Here is a 19503-nt window from a genome sequence, read left to right as displayed (position 1 = left end):
GACACCACTACAGATCAAAACACGTATACGCGGTCTTTGACCCCAGAGGGTTAACAGATAAAATGAACTTAGCAAACTTACATATGAGCAAAGCCTTTTCCAATTAATGTTGTGTAGTGTGCCTCTGTTTCCCCTTCGGATGGGAACTTTCTGCGTCTGGAACAGACTATGGGAGTTGCTTAACGACCAATCATTCTGATGGGAAACAAAACCTGCATTTTTACAGGACTGTGTGCCTCTAGGACAAGCGTTACAGGCATGTCGTAATTTCGACGGATGCTTCCAGTACTCACTGAGGGGCCGTGCATTGGGGGCATGCAGCTGCGGGTCCGTTGAAAGGAACCTGATTGCATTGGCATTTTAATTGCCTGGAGCTGTTGACAGTGTATCTCCTGTTGCGCCATTTTTCACCGGTGCTAGAGAGGAAACACAAGCTTGTCAGGATGGACAGCACAGCGACAAAGGTGTATATCAACCAAAGTCATACGCAGCGGAATCGCTGTGTCCAATTCTTTCCTGGTGAGGTCAACTGTGCAGCCGATGCGCTTTCACACTAGCCCATACCTGGGAAAATGGAGACTCCACCCCCGGCTTTCTAGCTGTTATGGGCTAACACAGCTAACCCCCGGGGCATGCGTAAATATGCATTTCTTCAGTGAGCCTAAACACACTCATACTGTGTAAAGTCAGGGAGGACGAGGACCAGGTCTGTTTATTGCGCCTCTCTGGTGACAGTCCATCCCTGGCATGTCCCTTTGAAGAAGCTTTCTTCTCAGGGACAGGCACTATTTGGCACCCGCGCCCAGATCTCTGGAACATTGTCTGGTCCATAGATGGACTCAGGTGACCTACCGGTTCAGTGGTTAACACCGTCACTCAGGCTAAAGCCCCTCTACGAGGCATGTCTACGCCCTAAAGTCTATTTGCTGTGTGGTGTACTTCTCTCCGAGAAGGACACCAGACATGTCAGATTAGTGTAATGCTATCCTCCTTCAGCTGGCGGGAGCTAAGGCTGTCCCCTCCACACTGAGGGGCTGGTGTTACGTTCATCTCTGCTCTGAGGATTCGTGGATGTTGGCGTGCTGGGAAAGCATTGCCTCATCATCCAGTTCCCAGAGGCGCAAGATTTGTATAATTTATTCTATTCTGTCCCCCTCTCATACCCACTTGGACATCTCTCTTAGGAGAGGTCTCCTTGATCCACTCGACTCAGTATCTTTAAGATTTCTGTCCAGGTAGACAGCTCTGCAGGTCGTGTTGGCATTGGTTAAGTAGGTCGGGTATCTGTAAGCATTTTCGGTCAGCAAAGTGTGCCAGCAATTCGACCGGCCCACTCTCACATTTTCCTATGTCCCCTGCCCACCTTGGTGCCCTAGGTTCCTACAGCATTATCTTTGTAGACTACATAGTGAACTTGCAAGCACTGCCCATGGAGAAGTCAGACCCAGCCTCTTTTTTCTTGCTGTGTCTCGTTTGGGCTCTGCGTTATGTGACTGCATTGGAGCTTACGACTTGTTCCCCGCTGGTCAGTCCGCGTTCAAGGTATAGGTGCCTGCTATGCAAGATACCCACTGGCGATCTCATGTGCTTCACTCAGCCACAGTAAAGTCCCCCCCTCCTATGCGGGCCTGTGTCTTCCCTCCCCACTAACCATCGTTCATATGTGCTCTCCCCCTCCTCAGGATTAGTTCATATATCTTTTTGCCACCAGGTCTTCTCATTTGGGCAGCAGGTGGCCTCCGCAGCTCTTCTGCTGCCCAAATGAGAAGCTCAAGCCCAAGTGCAAGCTCAAGTGCAAGCTCAAGCTTAAGTGCAGATGAGTCGATGAAGGGCGAAATGAGTGCGGTGCTGCAGCTGCAGACACTGAAGGCAAGCCAGCACTTTTTAGCCTTTCGATCTGTTTTCCCCTGTTTATTCTGGGTCTAAAGAGGAAGCATACAGACAGAAATTTAGAAATTATAAAAAGCTTTCCAGTCAAACTTTTCTTGAGTATGTGCGAGAAAAAGGCGTTCTTTTTGATAAATGGTGTAATGCAAGCAAGGCAACTGACTTTAATTTGTTAAGAGAATTAATTTTGCTTGAAGAATTTAAAGATAGATTGCCTAAACATGTGGTGGTTTACCTTAACGAACAAAAAGCTATGTCATTGTCGCAAGCAGCTGTGTTGGCAAATGAGTTAAGTCTGTCCAGTCTAATTTTCCACATATTCCGACAACTACCTCTGACCTAAAGAGGCAAGGGAGTGTTATTACTGCCATAAACAGGGGCACGTAATAGCTGATTGTACCACGCTAAAGCTAAATAATCTGCAACAGCCATCTAAAAGTGTTGGTTTTGCTAAATCTATTCTAACTAACAGTAATGATTAGAATACTAATTCGAGCTTTAAACCATTTTTGCTCAAGGGTTTAATTTCATTATCTGGTAACCCTGAAGATCAGTGTAAAATTGTGCTGCTGCGTGATACAGGTTCTTTTCACTCGTTCATTGTAGAAAATGCATTATCAAGAGGTAATAATTTACTTAGTCCCTAGCAGCAGTTTATTAGGTCAGCTGAGTGTCAGCATGCTTTTGAGAGCATAAAAACTTTGTTCTGCTGCGCTCCTGTCCTCGCGGCTCCAGATTTCACAATTCCTTTCAAACTGGAAGTAGACGCGAGTGCTTTAAGTGCTGCCGCAGTACTTATTCAGGAGGACCGTGATGGCATCGAGCACCCAGTCTGTTATTTTTCCAGGAAGTTCAACAAGCAAATTAATTACTCCACTATCGAAAAAGAAGCACTTGCCTTACTTTTGGCATTACAATACCTTGGTTCCAGTTCTTTTCCAATCATTGTTTACACTGATCACAATCCGTTTTTCTCTCCTGTATGTACAATCAAAATCAGCGCCTCGTACTGGGCTTTGATTGTACAGAATTACAAGCTGGAAATCTGTCACAAGAAAGGCACCGACAATATAGTGGCCGATGCTCTTTCCAGGTGTGCATAGTTGGTCGCAAATAAACTGCATGGTTTGTTTTGTGGGTTTTTTTCTATTTCAAAAAAAAAATTTAACAAACAATATTTGTTCTCATGGCTGGTAGTGTTATGTTTTTGTGTTATTTGTGCTCGGTTTGTGTTTTTTTTTTTCCCGCTCTGTTCTCCCATATCTGCTTTCATTATTCTCAGGTTCTGTTCATTGGTCCATTGAGCTGTCAGTCATTCCTCCCCAGTTACGTCACTTTTATGTCACATCCAATAAGCAAAGACCACCCATCATAAAAGCGCGCGCCATACCACTCACTAGCCCTTGACTTTTTTTGCTTTTCCGCTTGTTTCCATGTTAATTGCGTTGCGTTTAGAAAACCCTGTCTAACTGTGTATTTTGTTGTTGCTTGTTTCTGTGTGCACGTTATCCGTCCGTTATTCGTATATCCTTTTCAATTTATGTTGTATACGAGGTTTGGACGAAGCAGACGGGTAAGAAGGTCACGTGACATACATTTCTCAACACTTAGGACTGCTCTTCTGTTTAGTAAATTAGGTTAGGGGTAAGCGCCACCCCTTATACTTTTTGGACATATAGACAGAGTAGACAGTCAGGGCTCGGAAGACTCTTCGAGTGTTAACTATTTTGTTTTCATATAATTAGTTAGCTAGATGCTTCTGGGAAGTTAGATTCAGTTTGGGTTTTGTTCTTTTCTTTACTTTAGTGCCGCCCACGTCCCTTCTGCCAGCTCCCCTTTTTTTTCTCCGTCTTTGTATTTTGTCTCAGTGTTGTATATAGTGTATATAGTATATTTTTGCTTTACTTGTTTTTGTTCACTTTTGGGAATTGTAAATAAAAGCACATATTTTTGGAATTACTTTGGTTGTCTTATGCACTTATTCACTGTTTATAAATATATTTTAATTACTTAAATGTCAAATCCCACCATCCCCTAGACCAGGGGTCTCAAACTCAATTTACCTGGGGGCCACAGGAGGCAAAGTCTGGGTGAGGCTGGGCCGCATAAGGGATTTCACAAAAAAAAGTCCTCAAATGTCATTATTAACAGTTTTAATTATTTCTTCTGAACATGAAGTGTCCTGAACATTAATAGAACATTGAGTGAAGATTATGAACAGTTCTTCTGAACATGGCATCTTTTGCCTACTCCTTGCTGCCAGAGACTTGACAGCGCTTCTTCTCACAAATCTGAACCACATTTGGCTTTAGAGCGGAAGCAGTTGAGACCCTCAGTATGGCTTGAAGATGATCAGACCTGTCTAGACTCACTCAAAACTTCCATTCCCTCACCTAAAAAAAAGGCGTATATATGTTTAAATAAAACACCCCCACCCCACTCCAGTCACATCAGTCTGTACCAGTCTGTATCTACCTAAAATATATATAAGATGCAGGCTGCAGAAAGGTAGCTAAGTGGCAGGCAGGGGCGGGAACAGCTTACCTTGGTTCTGGCCGGCGCGAAGTTCCCTCCTTAACACTTCCCGCCCATCACAGCGTCTTAGGCTCCGTTTACACTAGTGCGTTTTAGTTTTAAAACGGCGTTGTAGAATGAAAACGATCCGCGTCCACACTCGCGTTTTACCCAGCGTTTCTGAACAGCTCTCCGTCCACACCAAAACGCTGAAAACGCACATCACGTGACCACACACACACTCTCGGGCAAGCGCTCCAGCATTCTACCCAGATGAGAGCTCTGCTTGTCGGGCTGCACATCACGCATCTCCCGCTGGATCTAATCTAACTATATTTGCTAAACGTGATATTTCATTCATGTTGTTGTCTTTATCTGACGACATAGGCCAATTCCCTGACTTTGGTCATTGGAATCTATTAAAGAGCCCATATTATACATGAAATAGGGTCATATCCTGGTTGTAAGGGTCTCCAACAACAGTCTAATATGCATGCAAGGTCAAAAAACACTTTCATGGTCTTATAATCTGCATTTATTTTTACCTAATTATCCCAGCGACTCCTGTATGAATCGTCCAGTGATTCATTTGTTCCCAAACCCCTCCTTAGCGCGGAGCTAATCTGCGCTGATTGGACCGATGACAGTCTGTCGCGATTGGTCGACTGCCTTCAGTCAGAGAGGGAAATGGCCAATAGCTAATCAGCAATTTAAAAAGTAATCACAGTTCATACACGCTCGATAGTGCAGACGTGGATTTTAGCTGCCACACTATGGCGAGTGGATAGTGCCACGGATAACCGAACGAAGGAGACAGTCGTGTACTGGCCATACCACACACACACAAAAACACACACACACCTCCGGATGACAACGCTCCCGCTTCCGCCCGCACCCGCCAGGTTTTAGCCTGAGAACCCGCTCCGTTTTCTGCCCGCCGCGCCCGGTCCCGCTAGAGCGGAGAACACAACCAAAAATCACCCAGTATACAGTCCAGACAGCCAAGCTGTCGTTCGTTCGTTCGTTCGTTCGCTCGCTCTCTCTCTCTCTCTCTCTCTCTCTCTCTCTCTCTCTCTCTCTCTCTCTCTCTCTCTCTCTCTCTCTCATACGCGCGCGTGCGCACTAACACACACACAAGCACCACGCAGACTCTCTCTTTCTAATTCGCATAGCAATATCCGTGATATTGCTAGACAGCCCGCTCCCGTCCCAAATTAAACCCGTTACCGACCGCTCCCGCGATTTATTCGGAAATTTATTCCCGCGGCTGTCCCCGCGCCAGATTTCTGCGGCGCGGGAATAAATTTCCGAATAAATCGCGGGAGCAGAACTCTAGCACGGAGCTCCATAAACAAACAGCACGCGTCGCGTTTTTAACGTGACTTTGCACGCGATAAGATAAAATATCCAGTTAACCTGATACAGTACACGCGGTTACAAGTAACAAATCACAACTAAATACATTTGCAAGCTAGAGTCAACGAGGCAACAACTTTAACCGCACGTACTTACACTTGAGAAATGGAAGAAACCCATCCTGATGTCCATCAGTAAGTTACTGATCCTTCCTTTAACAAACGCAGATGAAGTATTCTTTGTAGCATGTAGCTTCCAGAAGTTTCCAGTAGTTTCCAACTGCTTGGCTATAATGCTGAGGTTTCATCTTTGGGTAGAGACTCAATATATCCATCTGCAATGTGACTTCAATCGACCGGCATGTTTGTGTGCGTGTGTTTGTGGGTGTGTGTGTGTGTGTGTGTGTCTGGGTTACTGCGTCAGAGGGCGGGGCCTCAGGTTTGAAATCTCCCGGGTTTGCGCGTGCACGTGAAAAACTTGTTTCGTTCGTACGTCATGGCGAAACACCTAATGAGTCGGTATCAAGGCGACTCGTTTGAAGCACTATGAATCGACTCTTTTATAGATGAATCAACAGTTTTAAACACTGTATTCTTACAGATTTAAGCCTTAGCTGGATACTTCACTTCACTTAGAGCTGTGTTACACACTACATGGAGGGGAATTTTCAAAAACCCATAATATGGGCTCTTTAAGTTACTTGTTCACGGGTAACATGTTTTGGTTAAGTGCAAAGATAAGTTAATGATTAATCCAGGTACATTGACTAATCGCTTGCCTTTATTTCCTACAATGTATAAACTTATTGCATGTTATACTTTTATAATTATCGATTATTAAAACTGATTTTCAGCAAAAGAGAGGGTGTGTTTCGTATTTTCACTGAAATTGAAAGGAGGCAGTTGTTATCGGCTCCGTTTTGTTATAAATATCCACACAGTGAAGATGACGCTCATATATGCAGCACGACGCCTCAACATTTCTGCTGTCTGTTAAGTTGCTAATATTAAAAAGAAAATAGGCAGTTCCTTAAATCATGTTTACATTTTATTGTTGAGAAAGTGAAACAACGTAGCCAGGGTGATGTGAATGAAGTTATAAAGTACACTGTTCCCTTTGAAGATTTACCCGTGTCCTCGGTATGTTTTCCATATCAAACTGAGAAGGGGGAGACTGCAGCCTTGATCAAACTTGCGAAGTCTGAACTTACAAGAAGAGGATGCGTGACTGAACTGTGTGGGCTACTTAATATTGAGGAAAAAGCCCCAATCAGATAGGCGAACGTTTGCAGCCCCACCTCCGTTTTCAGAGGTCTCCGTCTTTCCCCATCCACACTGAGACGGAGCAGCAGCGTTTTAGAATGAAAACGACCTCTCCAGCGTTTTCAAAAAGCTCCGTTTTCGGCGCTCGAGAACTCCGGCGTAGTGTGGACGGATGGCGTAACCGTAGCAAAACTTATGCGTTTTCAAACTAAAACGCACTAGTGTAAACGGGGCCTTACACGGCGGGCGGGGAATGCCAGTGACCGCTGTGTACGGATAGAATCAGCGGAGCGGGGAGGGCTCTCTCTCCCCGCTCCACTGATTCTGTCAGTGTACATCGGTCGGCGCGGGCCACAAAATATTGCACTCGCGGGCCGCGAGTTTGAGACCCCTGCTCTAGATGGATCCTGCATTTCTACAGGCCTTCATGCTTTTAGAACAAGTGTCCAAGCATGTCGTTGATTTGACGGGTGCTTCTGGTATGCCCTTGGGGGCCGTGTGTTGCGGGCATGCAGCTGCGCGTCCGTGGAAGGATCATGGTTGCATTGGCATTTTAATTGCCTGGAGCTGTTGACAGTGTATCTCACTCTGCGCCGTTTTTTACCGGTGCAAGAGGGGAAACACGTGCTGGTCAGGACTAACAGCATGGCGATGATGGCGCATATCAACTGCATGGGGCTATCCGCTCTCGCCACATGTCTCAGCTTGCATCCTATTCTTCCCCGCCGAGGTCAACCGTGCAACCTATGTGCTCTGATGGCAGTTTCGCCAGGGAAAATGGTGACCCCTCCCCCGACTGTCCAGCTGTTGTGGGTATCGTCTGGTGCATTGGCTACACAGCTGACCCCGGGGTGTGCGCATATGCATTTCACCAGTGAACCTACTCGCACATATACTGTGTAAAGTCAGGGGGGACGGGGAGCAGGTCTGTTTATTGCACCTGTCTGGCTCATTCAGACCTGTATTTTAGCTCCCTCCTCATGATGGCCCCTGCCTGGCACATCCTCTTGCTTTTTCTCTGGGACAGGCATCATTTGGCACCTGTGCCCAGATCTATAGAACCTCACATGTGGTTCATAGATGAAGTGCAGAGGACTTAGGTGACCTACCGATTAGGTGGTTAACACCGTCACTCTAGAGCTAGAGGCTAGAGCACCCTCTATGTGGCATGCCTACTCCCTCTAGTGGAGTCTGTTCGCTGTGTAGTGTACTTCTCTCTGAGAAGGTCCTCGAACATGTCATACCAGTGTGATGCCATCCTCCTTCAGCTAAGGCTGTCCCCTCTGCACTGAGGGGTTAGTGTTATGATCATCCCCGCTCTGAGGATGTGGCGATGGCCTCGCACTGAAAAAGCATTGCCTCATTATCCAGTTCCCAGAGGCAGGAGACATGGATAAATAATTCTATCCTGTCCCCCTCTCATACCCACTTAGAGATCTCTCTTAGGAGAGATCTGCTTAATTAACTCGAATCAGTATCTTTAAGATTTTTGTCCAGGTAGACAGCTCTGCTGGTCACATCGGTCAAATGTGCGGGTATCAGGAGGCATTTTCTGTCAGCGAAAAGTGCCGGTCTTTTAGGCCGGCCCACTCTCATGTTTCTCCTGAGACCCCGGCCCACCTAAGTGCCCTAGGTTCCTACAGCATTCGTTTAGACTATGTAGTGAACCTGCAAACGCTGCCCACAGAGGAGGCAGACCCAGCCTCTTTTGTTGCTGTGTCCTGTTTGCTCTTTGCGTTTTTATATGGACCATACTCCGATCATCTGAGCAGCTCTTATCTGTCACGTTGATCGGCAGAAGGGAAGTGCCATATCCAAACAGAGGTTGGCCCACTGAACAGTGGATGCCTTCTTCATTGCTTATCTGAGCCAGGGCGAGCCAAGTCCCCCAGGAGTGAGAGGTAACTCCACTCGGAGCGCACGTCCTCTTGGGCGTTAGCACGTTGCGCCTCTCTAACAGACATTGTAGAGCTGTGGGCTGGGCAACACCTAATACATTGAGAGATTTTTTTAATCTTGAGTGAAGCTGATTTCCACACGTCCGCTGTTGAATGAGGAAGTTTGGTTTGGTGTTGTAAATGCTTGCCACGTCTTTCTTTCTAATTCAAGATGCGTGCGCTTTCTTAATTCTGTTTAGTTAAGTTCCCTATTTGGTAAACCCTACAGTGTTCCTCCGAGATCTCCAGCATCTGACTCAGGTATGTGCCTGGCCCATTACATTGTTGGCATGCCCACTGGGTCAGCCCATGTTCTGGGTATAGGTGCCTGCTATGTGCGATCGAAATATCCATGTAGTCACTCTCCAAATATTCTGGTTTTGCAACTGTGTATTATCTTATTGTAAGTTGTCCCTGTACTAGGCGCCTTGACGTTGCGCCTTGACATTTTTGAGCACTGGATAAAATTGTTCTGCTTAACTGAGCTGAATATTTGCACGTATTCATAGCCTATGTAAGCCTGAGTATGATGTATAAAAGCTGGGAATACACCAGTCTTCTTTAGAAGAGAGCAATAAACTGTTGGATTCACATCTCTCAGTTGTTGTTGCCTTCCTGGAGCTCCAGCCTACTAAGGAAACACACAGACGGTCTGCAATTTATCCCAACAGCCCGTGTTCTGGGTATAGGTGCCTGCTATGTGTGATCCCCACTGGCGATCTCGTATGCTTCACTCAGCTACGGTGTAGCTCCCTGTTCTTAGTTGGGCTTGTGTCTTCCCTCCCACTAACCAGGTCTGCTCAACTGTGAAGCAGTTGGCCTCAGCGGTGTCCTACCTATCTGGACTGAATGCTTTGAAAACGTACTGTCGTATTTTAAAAATTCCTAGAATTTAACTAGGTGTATTTTTTACGACTCCCCAAATATTTATCTAAACCCGTGAAACTTCTCAGGTAAGTAAGATAAGTTAGGGCCAGGGGACACTTTGGAAGACTGCGGCTCAAAGACATGTAAAGGTTGAATCATTGTGGCGTTTTCATAGATTTCCCTGAAGTGGAAGTAACCAAAGTAACCCTCGTTCCTCGAAGGGGGGAACGAAAACAATTTGCCTTTAGCTGTTAGCCATAAAAGGATCTTTCAACTAGAAAAAGGTGCCTCAGTTTGGCACAAGTGGTGTCTTTATACAAACACTAATTGTAAGTGTTTGTTGGCAGAAGTTTGTTGAAGTGAGATGGCAGCGTCAACTCATTGGCATTTCATTGGCCTGTTTTATTACTCTTTCAGATGATTGGATTGTGACGAAATCCCCATAGTGGATTTCCCCCACTATGGTTACTTTAGTAACCATTGCGTTTAGTTTTTTTTTTTTATTTTTCCCATTCAGTGTGCGGTATCCAATTCCATTAAAATAACACTGTTACATCAGTCCTTACTTCATATTCTTATCCAATACCCGTTTGTCACAGGGCATGAATGAAATGTTGCTGAATGAAAGTGAAACTGTTGAACTGCAGTTAAAGTCGAAAAATTTTAAATGTAACACCTGAAATTACTTGAAACTTCAGAGAAAACATTAACAGCGTGGTGACGCAATGCTATTAATCAATATATGTGCTATAAAACAGGATCATGAAAGGAACATTCAAAAAGTAACTTATTGTCTTATTCAGATTAAGGCAAATAATTAGATTACTGATGTCCATGTATATGTAGTCACTAAAACAGTGCCAAATGATGTTGCAAGATGTCAAGGACAGTGCATTCCTCTGCCTTTAATGTGTCCTCAAATGTTTCATTAAGTTTGATTTGTTTTGACATGTTTTTTAAAGCATCTGCTGCACGCTGCTGTTTCAGAATTCTTGCTTGTTAAATATAGCCATACCTTAAAACGTTTATTTTTTTTTTTTTGTCTTTAGCAAATTTGATAAATGCGATCATGCATGTTGATGAATCTGAAGGGAGTCCCTCACAGGATGCTCTATACTGCACAGTCACAGTTTATGGATCTGTGTGTTCCTCCTGTATGTTATGTGTCATGCCATGTGTGTTGTCGTGTGTGAGGGTGTGTTTGTTTTCCTTTTTGTGTTGACATTGTGCTATAGAATCAGCAGATGTCACCAGCTGACTTAATCATCCTCCAGCTGAACCTTATTTGGCTGGCTATATATTTCTATTAAATTCCTAAGCAACTAGAACAGACACCTACCATCACCGACAGTGTCCATAACCCTCAGAGTTGTTTAGAATTAAATGTTTGAATGTACATTATTGTATAGAATTAAACTAACAATTATTTACCTGTTTAAAATATCAAAGTAATTAAATTATTTATTTCTTGTTTAGGAGGAAAGTGAGGACATTTGAACAACAAGAGTCTGTCCGGATCGACAACAGCTGAAGCAAAAGATAGAAAAAAAATGACTCATCTGTTTCACAGACTCCATCTACAACTCAAACTAAGAGCTGCAGATGTTCTTCAGATTAATGAACATTCAATACAGTCTCATGAAACCTGTGCTGAAGAGGAGCTGATTCAGACTTTCATACAAAAACTACTGATGAACAACTACAGGGCAAGACATATTAAAACAAATAGTAACACTGAGACCAATCAAACATTGCTTAGTGTCAGTGACCAATCTGAAGATGACGGTGATATTTTTCAGGATGCTTTTAAAAACAAAAGGTCAAGTCAGCCCGAACTCATTCACCCAATGGATGTTCAGATGGCTGTGTTTCATCGTGCTGATGGTTTCCTGAAGCAGCTGATGGTCACTAAACTGTCCCAGTGTCAGTTCGCTCTGCCTCTGCTTGTTCCTGATCTAGAAACTCAACAGATTGAGTTTCCTCTCTGGACATTCAGACAAATCAACAAGAGCTGGAAGATCAGAAACACCAACTATGAAACCATCAGTCAAACCCAGCCGACCTTCAAGGCACAAACTCCAATGGTGTTTTTCTTCAGGTTTGGCTCTGTGTCTTCATCCAAGTCTCAGCTGATGAACACTCTGATCAATGACAAACACAACACGTTCTTCCACAGGAACTGCCCAGGCAGCAGCAGATCCAGAGTCCTGATGGATGGAGTGGTGGAGATCGCCTGGTTCTGCCCTTCTGGGAGAAACACAGATACATTTACTGATTGTGTGGCCTTCTGTAATCTACATGGAGATGCAGGAGACCACGAGAAACAGTGGAGGATCCTCACTGAGATGGCCTCAGTCAATGTGGTTCTTCTGCCACGACTGGACAGGAATGACAGACAAGCAGCAATAATTAATAGACTGTACAAGAACAGAAAGCCACTTATCTGTCTTTTTAATGAAGATGAATCTGCTGTAACTGAGATGAAGAAGGGGAAATACAAAATTGGTCTGAAAAACAGAAATCAGTCAGAAGTATCTGAAGAACTCAGAGGAGCTATAAGTGATTGTCTCTCAAAATCATCTTCCACTTTCAGGCTTGAAGATGTGTCCAAACACTCAGACATCAGAGTAGATGAGGAAGATGATGAAGACTGCAGGAGAGGAAGAGCAGCAGCACAGCAGATGATCAATTTACTGGAGGAGAAAAAACTGACAGAAATCAAAGAATCATTTCTGCCTCATCAGGGGAAACTGTGGCATCAGTGGAGTCAGAAGAACAAAGAACTACATCGACCTCAAGCAGAAGAGATTGAGATGGACATCAGTAGAAAACAAACAGAAATGAAGAAAATCCGTCAACAGCAGCATGAGTCTGACATCAGTGTCTTCATGAAGGTCTTTGTTAAAGAAATTAACTCACATAATGAACAAGAAAAGATATTTTTCCTCAAATGGCTCAAAATTCTCCTGGATGAGTATACATCAGCTGACCTGTCTGCTCTACACCACAAATATGATCAAAATTGGTCAATAGTCATGAAACTAAAAAAGAACCATAACAAACCTGACCAACTCAAAGCTGAAGAAACTGAACTTGAGAGAATATCTGAGGATCTTCAAGCTGCAGCCTTTGGTCTGGAGCACATCATGAGGGAGATCGGTCAGATCTATGAATCATGTTCATCTGTGAAGGAGAACAAGAAAGATCTGCCGGTTCACTTCTCTTCTCTCCCGAGTCTCGCAGCAGAGATGATGATCTCTGGGTTTCCACTGGAGCTGATGGATGGAGATGCTGCTCATGTTCCTCTGGTCTGGATCTCTGCTGTTTTTGATGAACTCATCCAGAAACTGGGAGACCAGACCAGAGTCTTTGTACTGTCAGTTTTAGGACTTCAGAGCTCTGGGAAATCCACCATGCTGAACGCCATGTTTGGACTCCAGTTTGCCGTCAGTGCTGGCAGGTGCACCAGAGGAGCTTTCATGCAGCTGGTCAAAGTGTCTGACGAGATGAAAACACAGATGAACTTTGACTATATTCTGGTTGTTGATACTGAGGGTCTTCGTGCTCTAGAACTGGCTGGAAGATCAACAAGACATCATGACAATGAATTGGCCACATTTGTTGTTGGTCTTGCAAATCTGACATTAATTAACATCTCTGGAGAAAACCCGTCTGAGATGCAGGACGTTCTTCAGATTGTTGCTCAGGCCTTTATGAGAATGAAGAAGGTCAGGTTGGATCCCAGTTGTGTGTTTGTGCATCAGAATGTTTCAGACGTCACAGCTGGAGAGAAAAACATGGAGGGTAGGAGACGACTGCTGGAGAAACTGGATGAAATGACAAAACTTGCTGCTGAAGAAGAAAATAGTTCTGCAGATTGTTTCAGTGACGTCATTAGATTTGATGTTCAGAATGATGTGAAGTATTTTGCTCATCTCTGGGAGGGCAGTCCACCAATGGCTCCACCAAACCCAAACTACTGTGATGATATTCAAGAACTAAAAAGAACTGTTTTATCTCATGCATCAAATGGAATGATGCTGAAAGATATAAGGTATTGCATTAAAGATCTTTGGAAGGCTTTACTGAATGAAAGATTCGTCTTCAGCTTCAGAAATTCCCTGGAGATTTCAGCCTACAGGAAACTGGAGACTGAGTACAGCAAGTGGTCCTGGAGTGTCCGCAGTGCCATGAGGGAAACTGAAAACAGATTAACCAACCAAATCCAAAATAAAGCTATTCATGAAGTTGAGGAAACTGTTCTTCAAGCAGAACTGATGGAGACCAGTGAAGAAGTGCAAAAATCAATGTCTGAATATTTTGACAAAGACAAAAATAAAGATATACTGATTCAGTGGAAAACATCCTTTGAAATCAAAATCAAAGAGCTTCAAGAAGACATTGTAAGAGAAACAAAGAGGAAATTAACTGAGATTCTTCAGCAACGAGACCTGAACAAAAGAATATCTGCTCAGAGGAAACTTCATGAAAATGCCCTCTATGAAAAGAGCAAAGAACTGGCCTTAAAACTCAAAGACATAACAAATGATGAAGAAACCCTGAAGAAAGAGTTTGACTGCTTTTGGGATCAGAGTGTGAAGAAGATCGAAACAGACACTCCTCTAATCAGAGACATCAACTTAATGAGAGACGTGAGACAGATCCTTAGAGACATCTATGAAAGTATTCCTGTAGACCATTGGACGGAGAATGAGTGCAATATTTTCTTTGTTCCGAGTTATTCGGATTACATTATTTTTAAAAGGTCGACAAAAAGTTGGATTAAAGAGGTTGTAAAAGGTGCATACGCAACTATAAAAGAAAGATTTGGATATGACCGAACTCTGTCTCCCGCAGATGAAGCCCAAATTAGATCATTCGCCAATGATGTAGCTCTGCAGACAGACAGAATGATTGAGTCATTCAACATTTCAACAATGGGCTACAACATCAGTGACATTCAACAACTCACAAATTACATTAAAGCAAGAGTAACAGAACATCAGGAAGGACCAGTGACATATACGTTCAAGAATGAATTCATAATGGATTTAAGTCTTAGCATCTGTAAGGGTGCAAATGATATGATCATTGACCAACACAGACAGTTTAGAGAAACCAATGATCCTAAAATATATGTGGAGAAGAAGAGAGAAGAGTACTATAGTATTTTCCAGAAATACTGTCATGGAGCAACAACAGCTGCCATTATTGCTGAGATCATCTGTCAGAAACTGAAGGAGCCCATTGAGCAGAGCGTCTACAAGAAAACTGCCAAAGATCTGTCAGATGAAATGAGATCAAACTGTGAATCACTGAATGGAAACAGATCAAATCTTGAGAAACACATCCTGAAGACACTGGCAGAAGAGGAGGACTTTGGCAAATATATGAACTACATTGAAAATCCCAGAGGTCATTTCAAGAGGTTCATCAGACATGAAGTCAGTCGCTACATCAGAGATAAGTTCAGCATCAGTGTTTTACCCAAGATGGAGGAGAACATTAAACTCCTGCAGCAGAAGATCATGAACGCAGCACATCAATCTACTGAACATGTTCAAGTCAACAGTGGAGATGTTGGTTTGTGGTTGAAGAGTTTCACACAGCAGCTCTCAGATCAGCTGATCTTCTCTGAAAAAGACCTCAGTGGAGTCAAACATGATGATGTTGATGATTTCAGACTCCTAGAAGATGTGATCACACAAGAACTTCCTGCTGTAATGTCAGACATCAGCAGCAGATTCAACACAGACACATTTCCAGTAAAGCTGGACTATAAGATCAGGCCAGATGATCTTCTGATTGATCACTTCTGTCAGTGCTGTTGGGTTCAGTGTCCATTCTGTGGAGCCACTTGTACAAACACCATTGAAAATCACAAAGGAGATCACAATGTTCCCTTCCATCGTTATACTGGACTAAAAGGGATGAGTTACAGACATACAACAAACTTGTCCATCAGTATTTGTTCATCAGCTGTAGCCAGTGATCGATGTTTTTATTCTATCGTCTTAGATAGAAAAATCCCTTGGAGAGAATACAGAACAGCAGGAGAAGATTATGCCAACTGGAGCATCACTCCTGATCTCTCTGAACTGCCCTACTGGAAGTGGTTTGTGTGCAGATTCCAGAAAGATCTGGAGAATTACTACAATAACACATTTGAAGGGGGTGGTGAGATCCCAGATGGGTGGAGAAAATACTCAAAACAAGAAACTGTTGAGAGCTTAGACAAATACATTTAAGTGAACACATAAATTTATTTCAGAGATTGCAATGGGTTTCTTTTTCCTCACTTCAAATAGTTCATTCTCAGAAAACACGAGATTAGTCTTGTAATTTGTTAACACTGGTAAATGTTATTAAAACATTTCAAAAGATGTTCATAATGGCAATATGTTTAAATGAACTGTACTAGAGTTAAGACTACAGATGGAGAAATAAAATGATTTCTAAACATAAAACCTAAATGGTTATCTTTATATTTTATTAATTATATTGCTAACAAAGTGGAAGTTAATATGTGGTATTGACTGGTAGAGGAAAACCTTTACCCAACTTGACAGGTTTTTACATTTTAATTTTCATCGTTTTATGCATGTAAAATCTTTTTTTTTTTTTTTTTTTGCATTAGTTCAGACTACAGTAAAAAGCTCATCTGCATATAGGGAATAAAGGAGGGGGGGGGGGGGGGATAAAATACATTATTTTACAGAACATTACCTCTGGATTGTGTTTTAGAAAATTTCTGTAGCTGTTTCTCCACTTTTCAACTGATACATTGTGTGTATATTTTGTTACATCTAAAGTTGAGTTTGGGACATCCATACATTCATTGCCTGCGATTTATCCAGAGCTGGGTAATGGGAGCTGTAGTCTCTGCAGGGAACTCCAGACTCCCTAGCCAAGAGTTTAAGAGGCATCCAAAAAACAGATGCCCGTGCCACTTCAACTGGCATTCACAGCAGATTTGCTTCCAAACGTTGATAAATAATGAATATTATTTTGATTATTTGTTAATTGAAGTTGAGCTTTATAGGCATTTCAGAAGTATTGCATCAAATAATTCAATTACTTATTGAGGTATTACATTACATTTCAGACAAAGTATTTAGAAAAGTTATAAAATAGTAAATTCATTTATGTAGTTAGTATTTTAGAAGCAATTTATCCAACAAATCATTATCACATTTCTATAATTCAAATCCCTTAAGGAATTGTTAAGTTCCCAATTTAATTAGTCAGGTTTAAAAGTTTTTTTAGTCTGTTTTTTCTTGTTCAGCATTATTATCAGTTTGCATCACATTGTCTTTGGAACAACTTTTAAATATACAAAAATGCTGGGTATTTGAAATTAAATTGCTGAGGTAAAAACATGGTTCTGTCTATCTTGTCTGAGACTTGGTGTAGGTAAAACTTCTAAATACAAAGAATAAATGACCAAAGAATAAATGACAGCAAACAGAAAAAGACTATAAAATATACATAAAAAATAACAACATTGGATGAATGTGAGTAAAATTTGTAATAAGTAGCCTACACTTACCGGCCACTTTATTATGTACACCTTACTAGAATCGGGTTGGACCCAATTTTGCTTTTAGAACTGCCTTAATCCTTCGTGGTGTAACCCCGCCAGTCCTACACCACCCAGCCTGCTCTAACAAGGAGGCCAAAGACCTTGCCCTCTAGTGTCTGTCATTAGAGCACCTTCAGAGGACAGAGGAGTGAGGTTTACCTGCACAGCACTTACTAGGCTGGCCTCTGTTACATTCACCCCCCTAAACCTCACTCCCATCCGGGTCACGGCACCAATGTAACCCTGCCGGTCCTACACCACCCAACCTGCTCTGAGCTAGTATCAAACCAGCGACCTTCCGCATGGGAGTCGGTTGCTCTAACAAGGAGGCTGCAGACCATGACCTCTAGCGTCTGTCAATAGAGCACCTTTAGAGGACAGAGGAACGAGGTTTACCTGCACAGCACACACTAGCTGGATTCCGTTACAGTGGCAGAGATTCAGCAAGGTACTGGAAATAATCCTCATCGGTTTTGGTCCATATTGACGTGATAGCATCACAAAGTTGCTGCAGATTTGTCGGCTGCTAAGACAAGCAGACATAAACAGCGGCTGGGGAGAGCCAGCTCATTTGCATTCAAAGACACAGGCTACAAAACAGCTACACTTTCCTCTGACCCCAAAAAGGAAGCTTTCAGCATTGTGTAATAAATAATCTGATGGGTATTTTGAGCTAAAACTTTACAAACACGTTCCGGAGGCACCAAAGGCTTGTTTTACATCTTGTATAAGGGGTGAAATAGGAGCCCTATAAAGGAGAGGGTGCTCGCTGCAGAGCCATTTAAGGAGAGCTGAGCTCCAGCGAGGGGGAGCATGAGCTGTCGCTCCTCCTCCTGTAAGCTGTTTTAATGCGTACACCAACCCCACCCCTAACCCTACCCCCAGTGACATCACTCGTAGAAGAAGTGCAAAAAAGGTGGAGCTCAAGCCTAAGCTCCCCCTCGCTGGAGCTCAGCTCTCCTCAAATGGCTCTGCAGCGAGCACCACTTGCTTTAAAGACATTGTGCAGAACAATGGATTTTAATGCAGTGCTTCATGTCCATTGTAAGACTTTAGCCCCCTTCACACATACAGAAAGGGATCATGTGTGAAGACGCCCTTTTTGAAAATACCAGTAAATTCGTTTAGGCAAGTTTTTGGAAAGAGAAGTTGTAACATTACCGGTAATTTGCCGGAATGCTGCTCTGTGTGAACGCAGAAGGAAAATTGCCAGAAAGAGCACATCCACGCTTAGAACGCACTGACGTAAGATGTCTGCTCCAGCCAATCAGAACACTCAGACGCATTCACATCCGCACTGTTTATGAAAATAAAACCCTCGGAATATTTTTCCAGACATATTTAGCTGCTAGATGTTGGTCAGATAATGTTTCTATGTTCCTCCTTAATGCCAGCTGTGGAAAGAAATATCGATAAAATGCTTATGATAAACTGCTGTAAGTTTACTTTCTCGACATGCGAAAAGTTTCTCCATATGTTTACATCAAGTTGTTCACAATACTTATCCATCCACAGAATTGCTACATGAATGCTGCAGCTTTAAATAAAAGTGAAACCATCAACTAAAGCCTGACCCCTATTTACAAATACAAGTGCAGCTGTTAAATGCCACTTCTGGTTAATGTTGTCAGAATTTACCAGTGTTTTGGAATGGACGTGTGAATGGTCTTTTCTGGAAAAAATTGCCTGTGTGAACAGCACTTTGTTGAATTTACCAGTAAAGTGTTTCAGAAATTTTCAGGGTATTTACCGGCATCACTGTGTGAAAGGGTCTTTTAAATCTTCTCTCTAATATGCAGTGAAGATCATTGTTTAATAAAAAAACAAAATTTGAAATAAAATTAAAAATGTACTTTTCTAATATGAGAGTTCATCAGGAGCGCTTGAGCTGGCTTGCTGAAGATGAAAAGTCTCTGTTATTATACCCCATTCAGATCGATCAAGTCCTGCACTACAAGACTCGCAATCTGCTTCTTCCCTTGCCGTATGCATCAAAAATGCTAGAGAATAATATCATATGTGTTTCAATGTGTTTTATATATTTTATATAACTCAGTACACTGCATGAGTACCATTTTCTTTCATTGTATTGTATGTG

The 19503-nt window shown here is 42.8% G+C and overlaps 2 protein-coding genes across 5 annotated transcripts in view; one reads left to right on the top strand and one right to left on the bottom strand.

Annotated features, from left to right (window-relative positions):
- Positions 1-19503, bottom strand: part of LOC141381087 (uncharacterized) — a 460537-nt gene that overhangs the window by 363540 nt on the left and 77494 nt on the right. The window lies entirely within an intron of this gene.
- LOC137490032 (interferon-induced very large GTPase 1) overlaps positions 1-19503 on the top strand; it is a 114746-nt gene that overhangs the window by 22400 nt on the left and 72843 nt on the right. For 2 of the 3 annotated variants that reach the window (XM_073943800.1, XM_073943801.1), the window contains one exon: positions 11300-17279. The exons of the other annotated variant lie outside the window; for it this stretch is intronic. In XM_073943800.1, coding sequence (XP_073799901.1) covers positions 11374-16071 — 4698 coding nt within the window. In that variant the 5' untranslated portion in view covers positions 11300-11373 and the 3' untranslated portion in view covers positions 16072-17279. Of the gene's footprint in view, positions 1-11299; positions 17280-19503 lie in introns of those variants that run through there. 3 annotated transcript variants of the gene reach the window in all.

This window comes from Danio rerio, chromosome 3 (assembly GCF_049306965.1).
Source record: "Danio rerio strain Tuebingen ecotype United States chromosome 3, GRCz12tu, whole genome shotgun sequence".
Taxonomy (NCBI): domain Eukaryota; kingdom Metazoa; phylum Chordata; class Actinopteri; order Cypriniformes; family Danionidae; genus Danio; species Danio rerio.
This window is presented reverse-complemented; position numbering and strand designations above follow the sequence as displayed.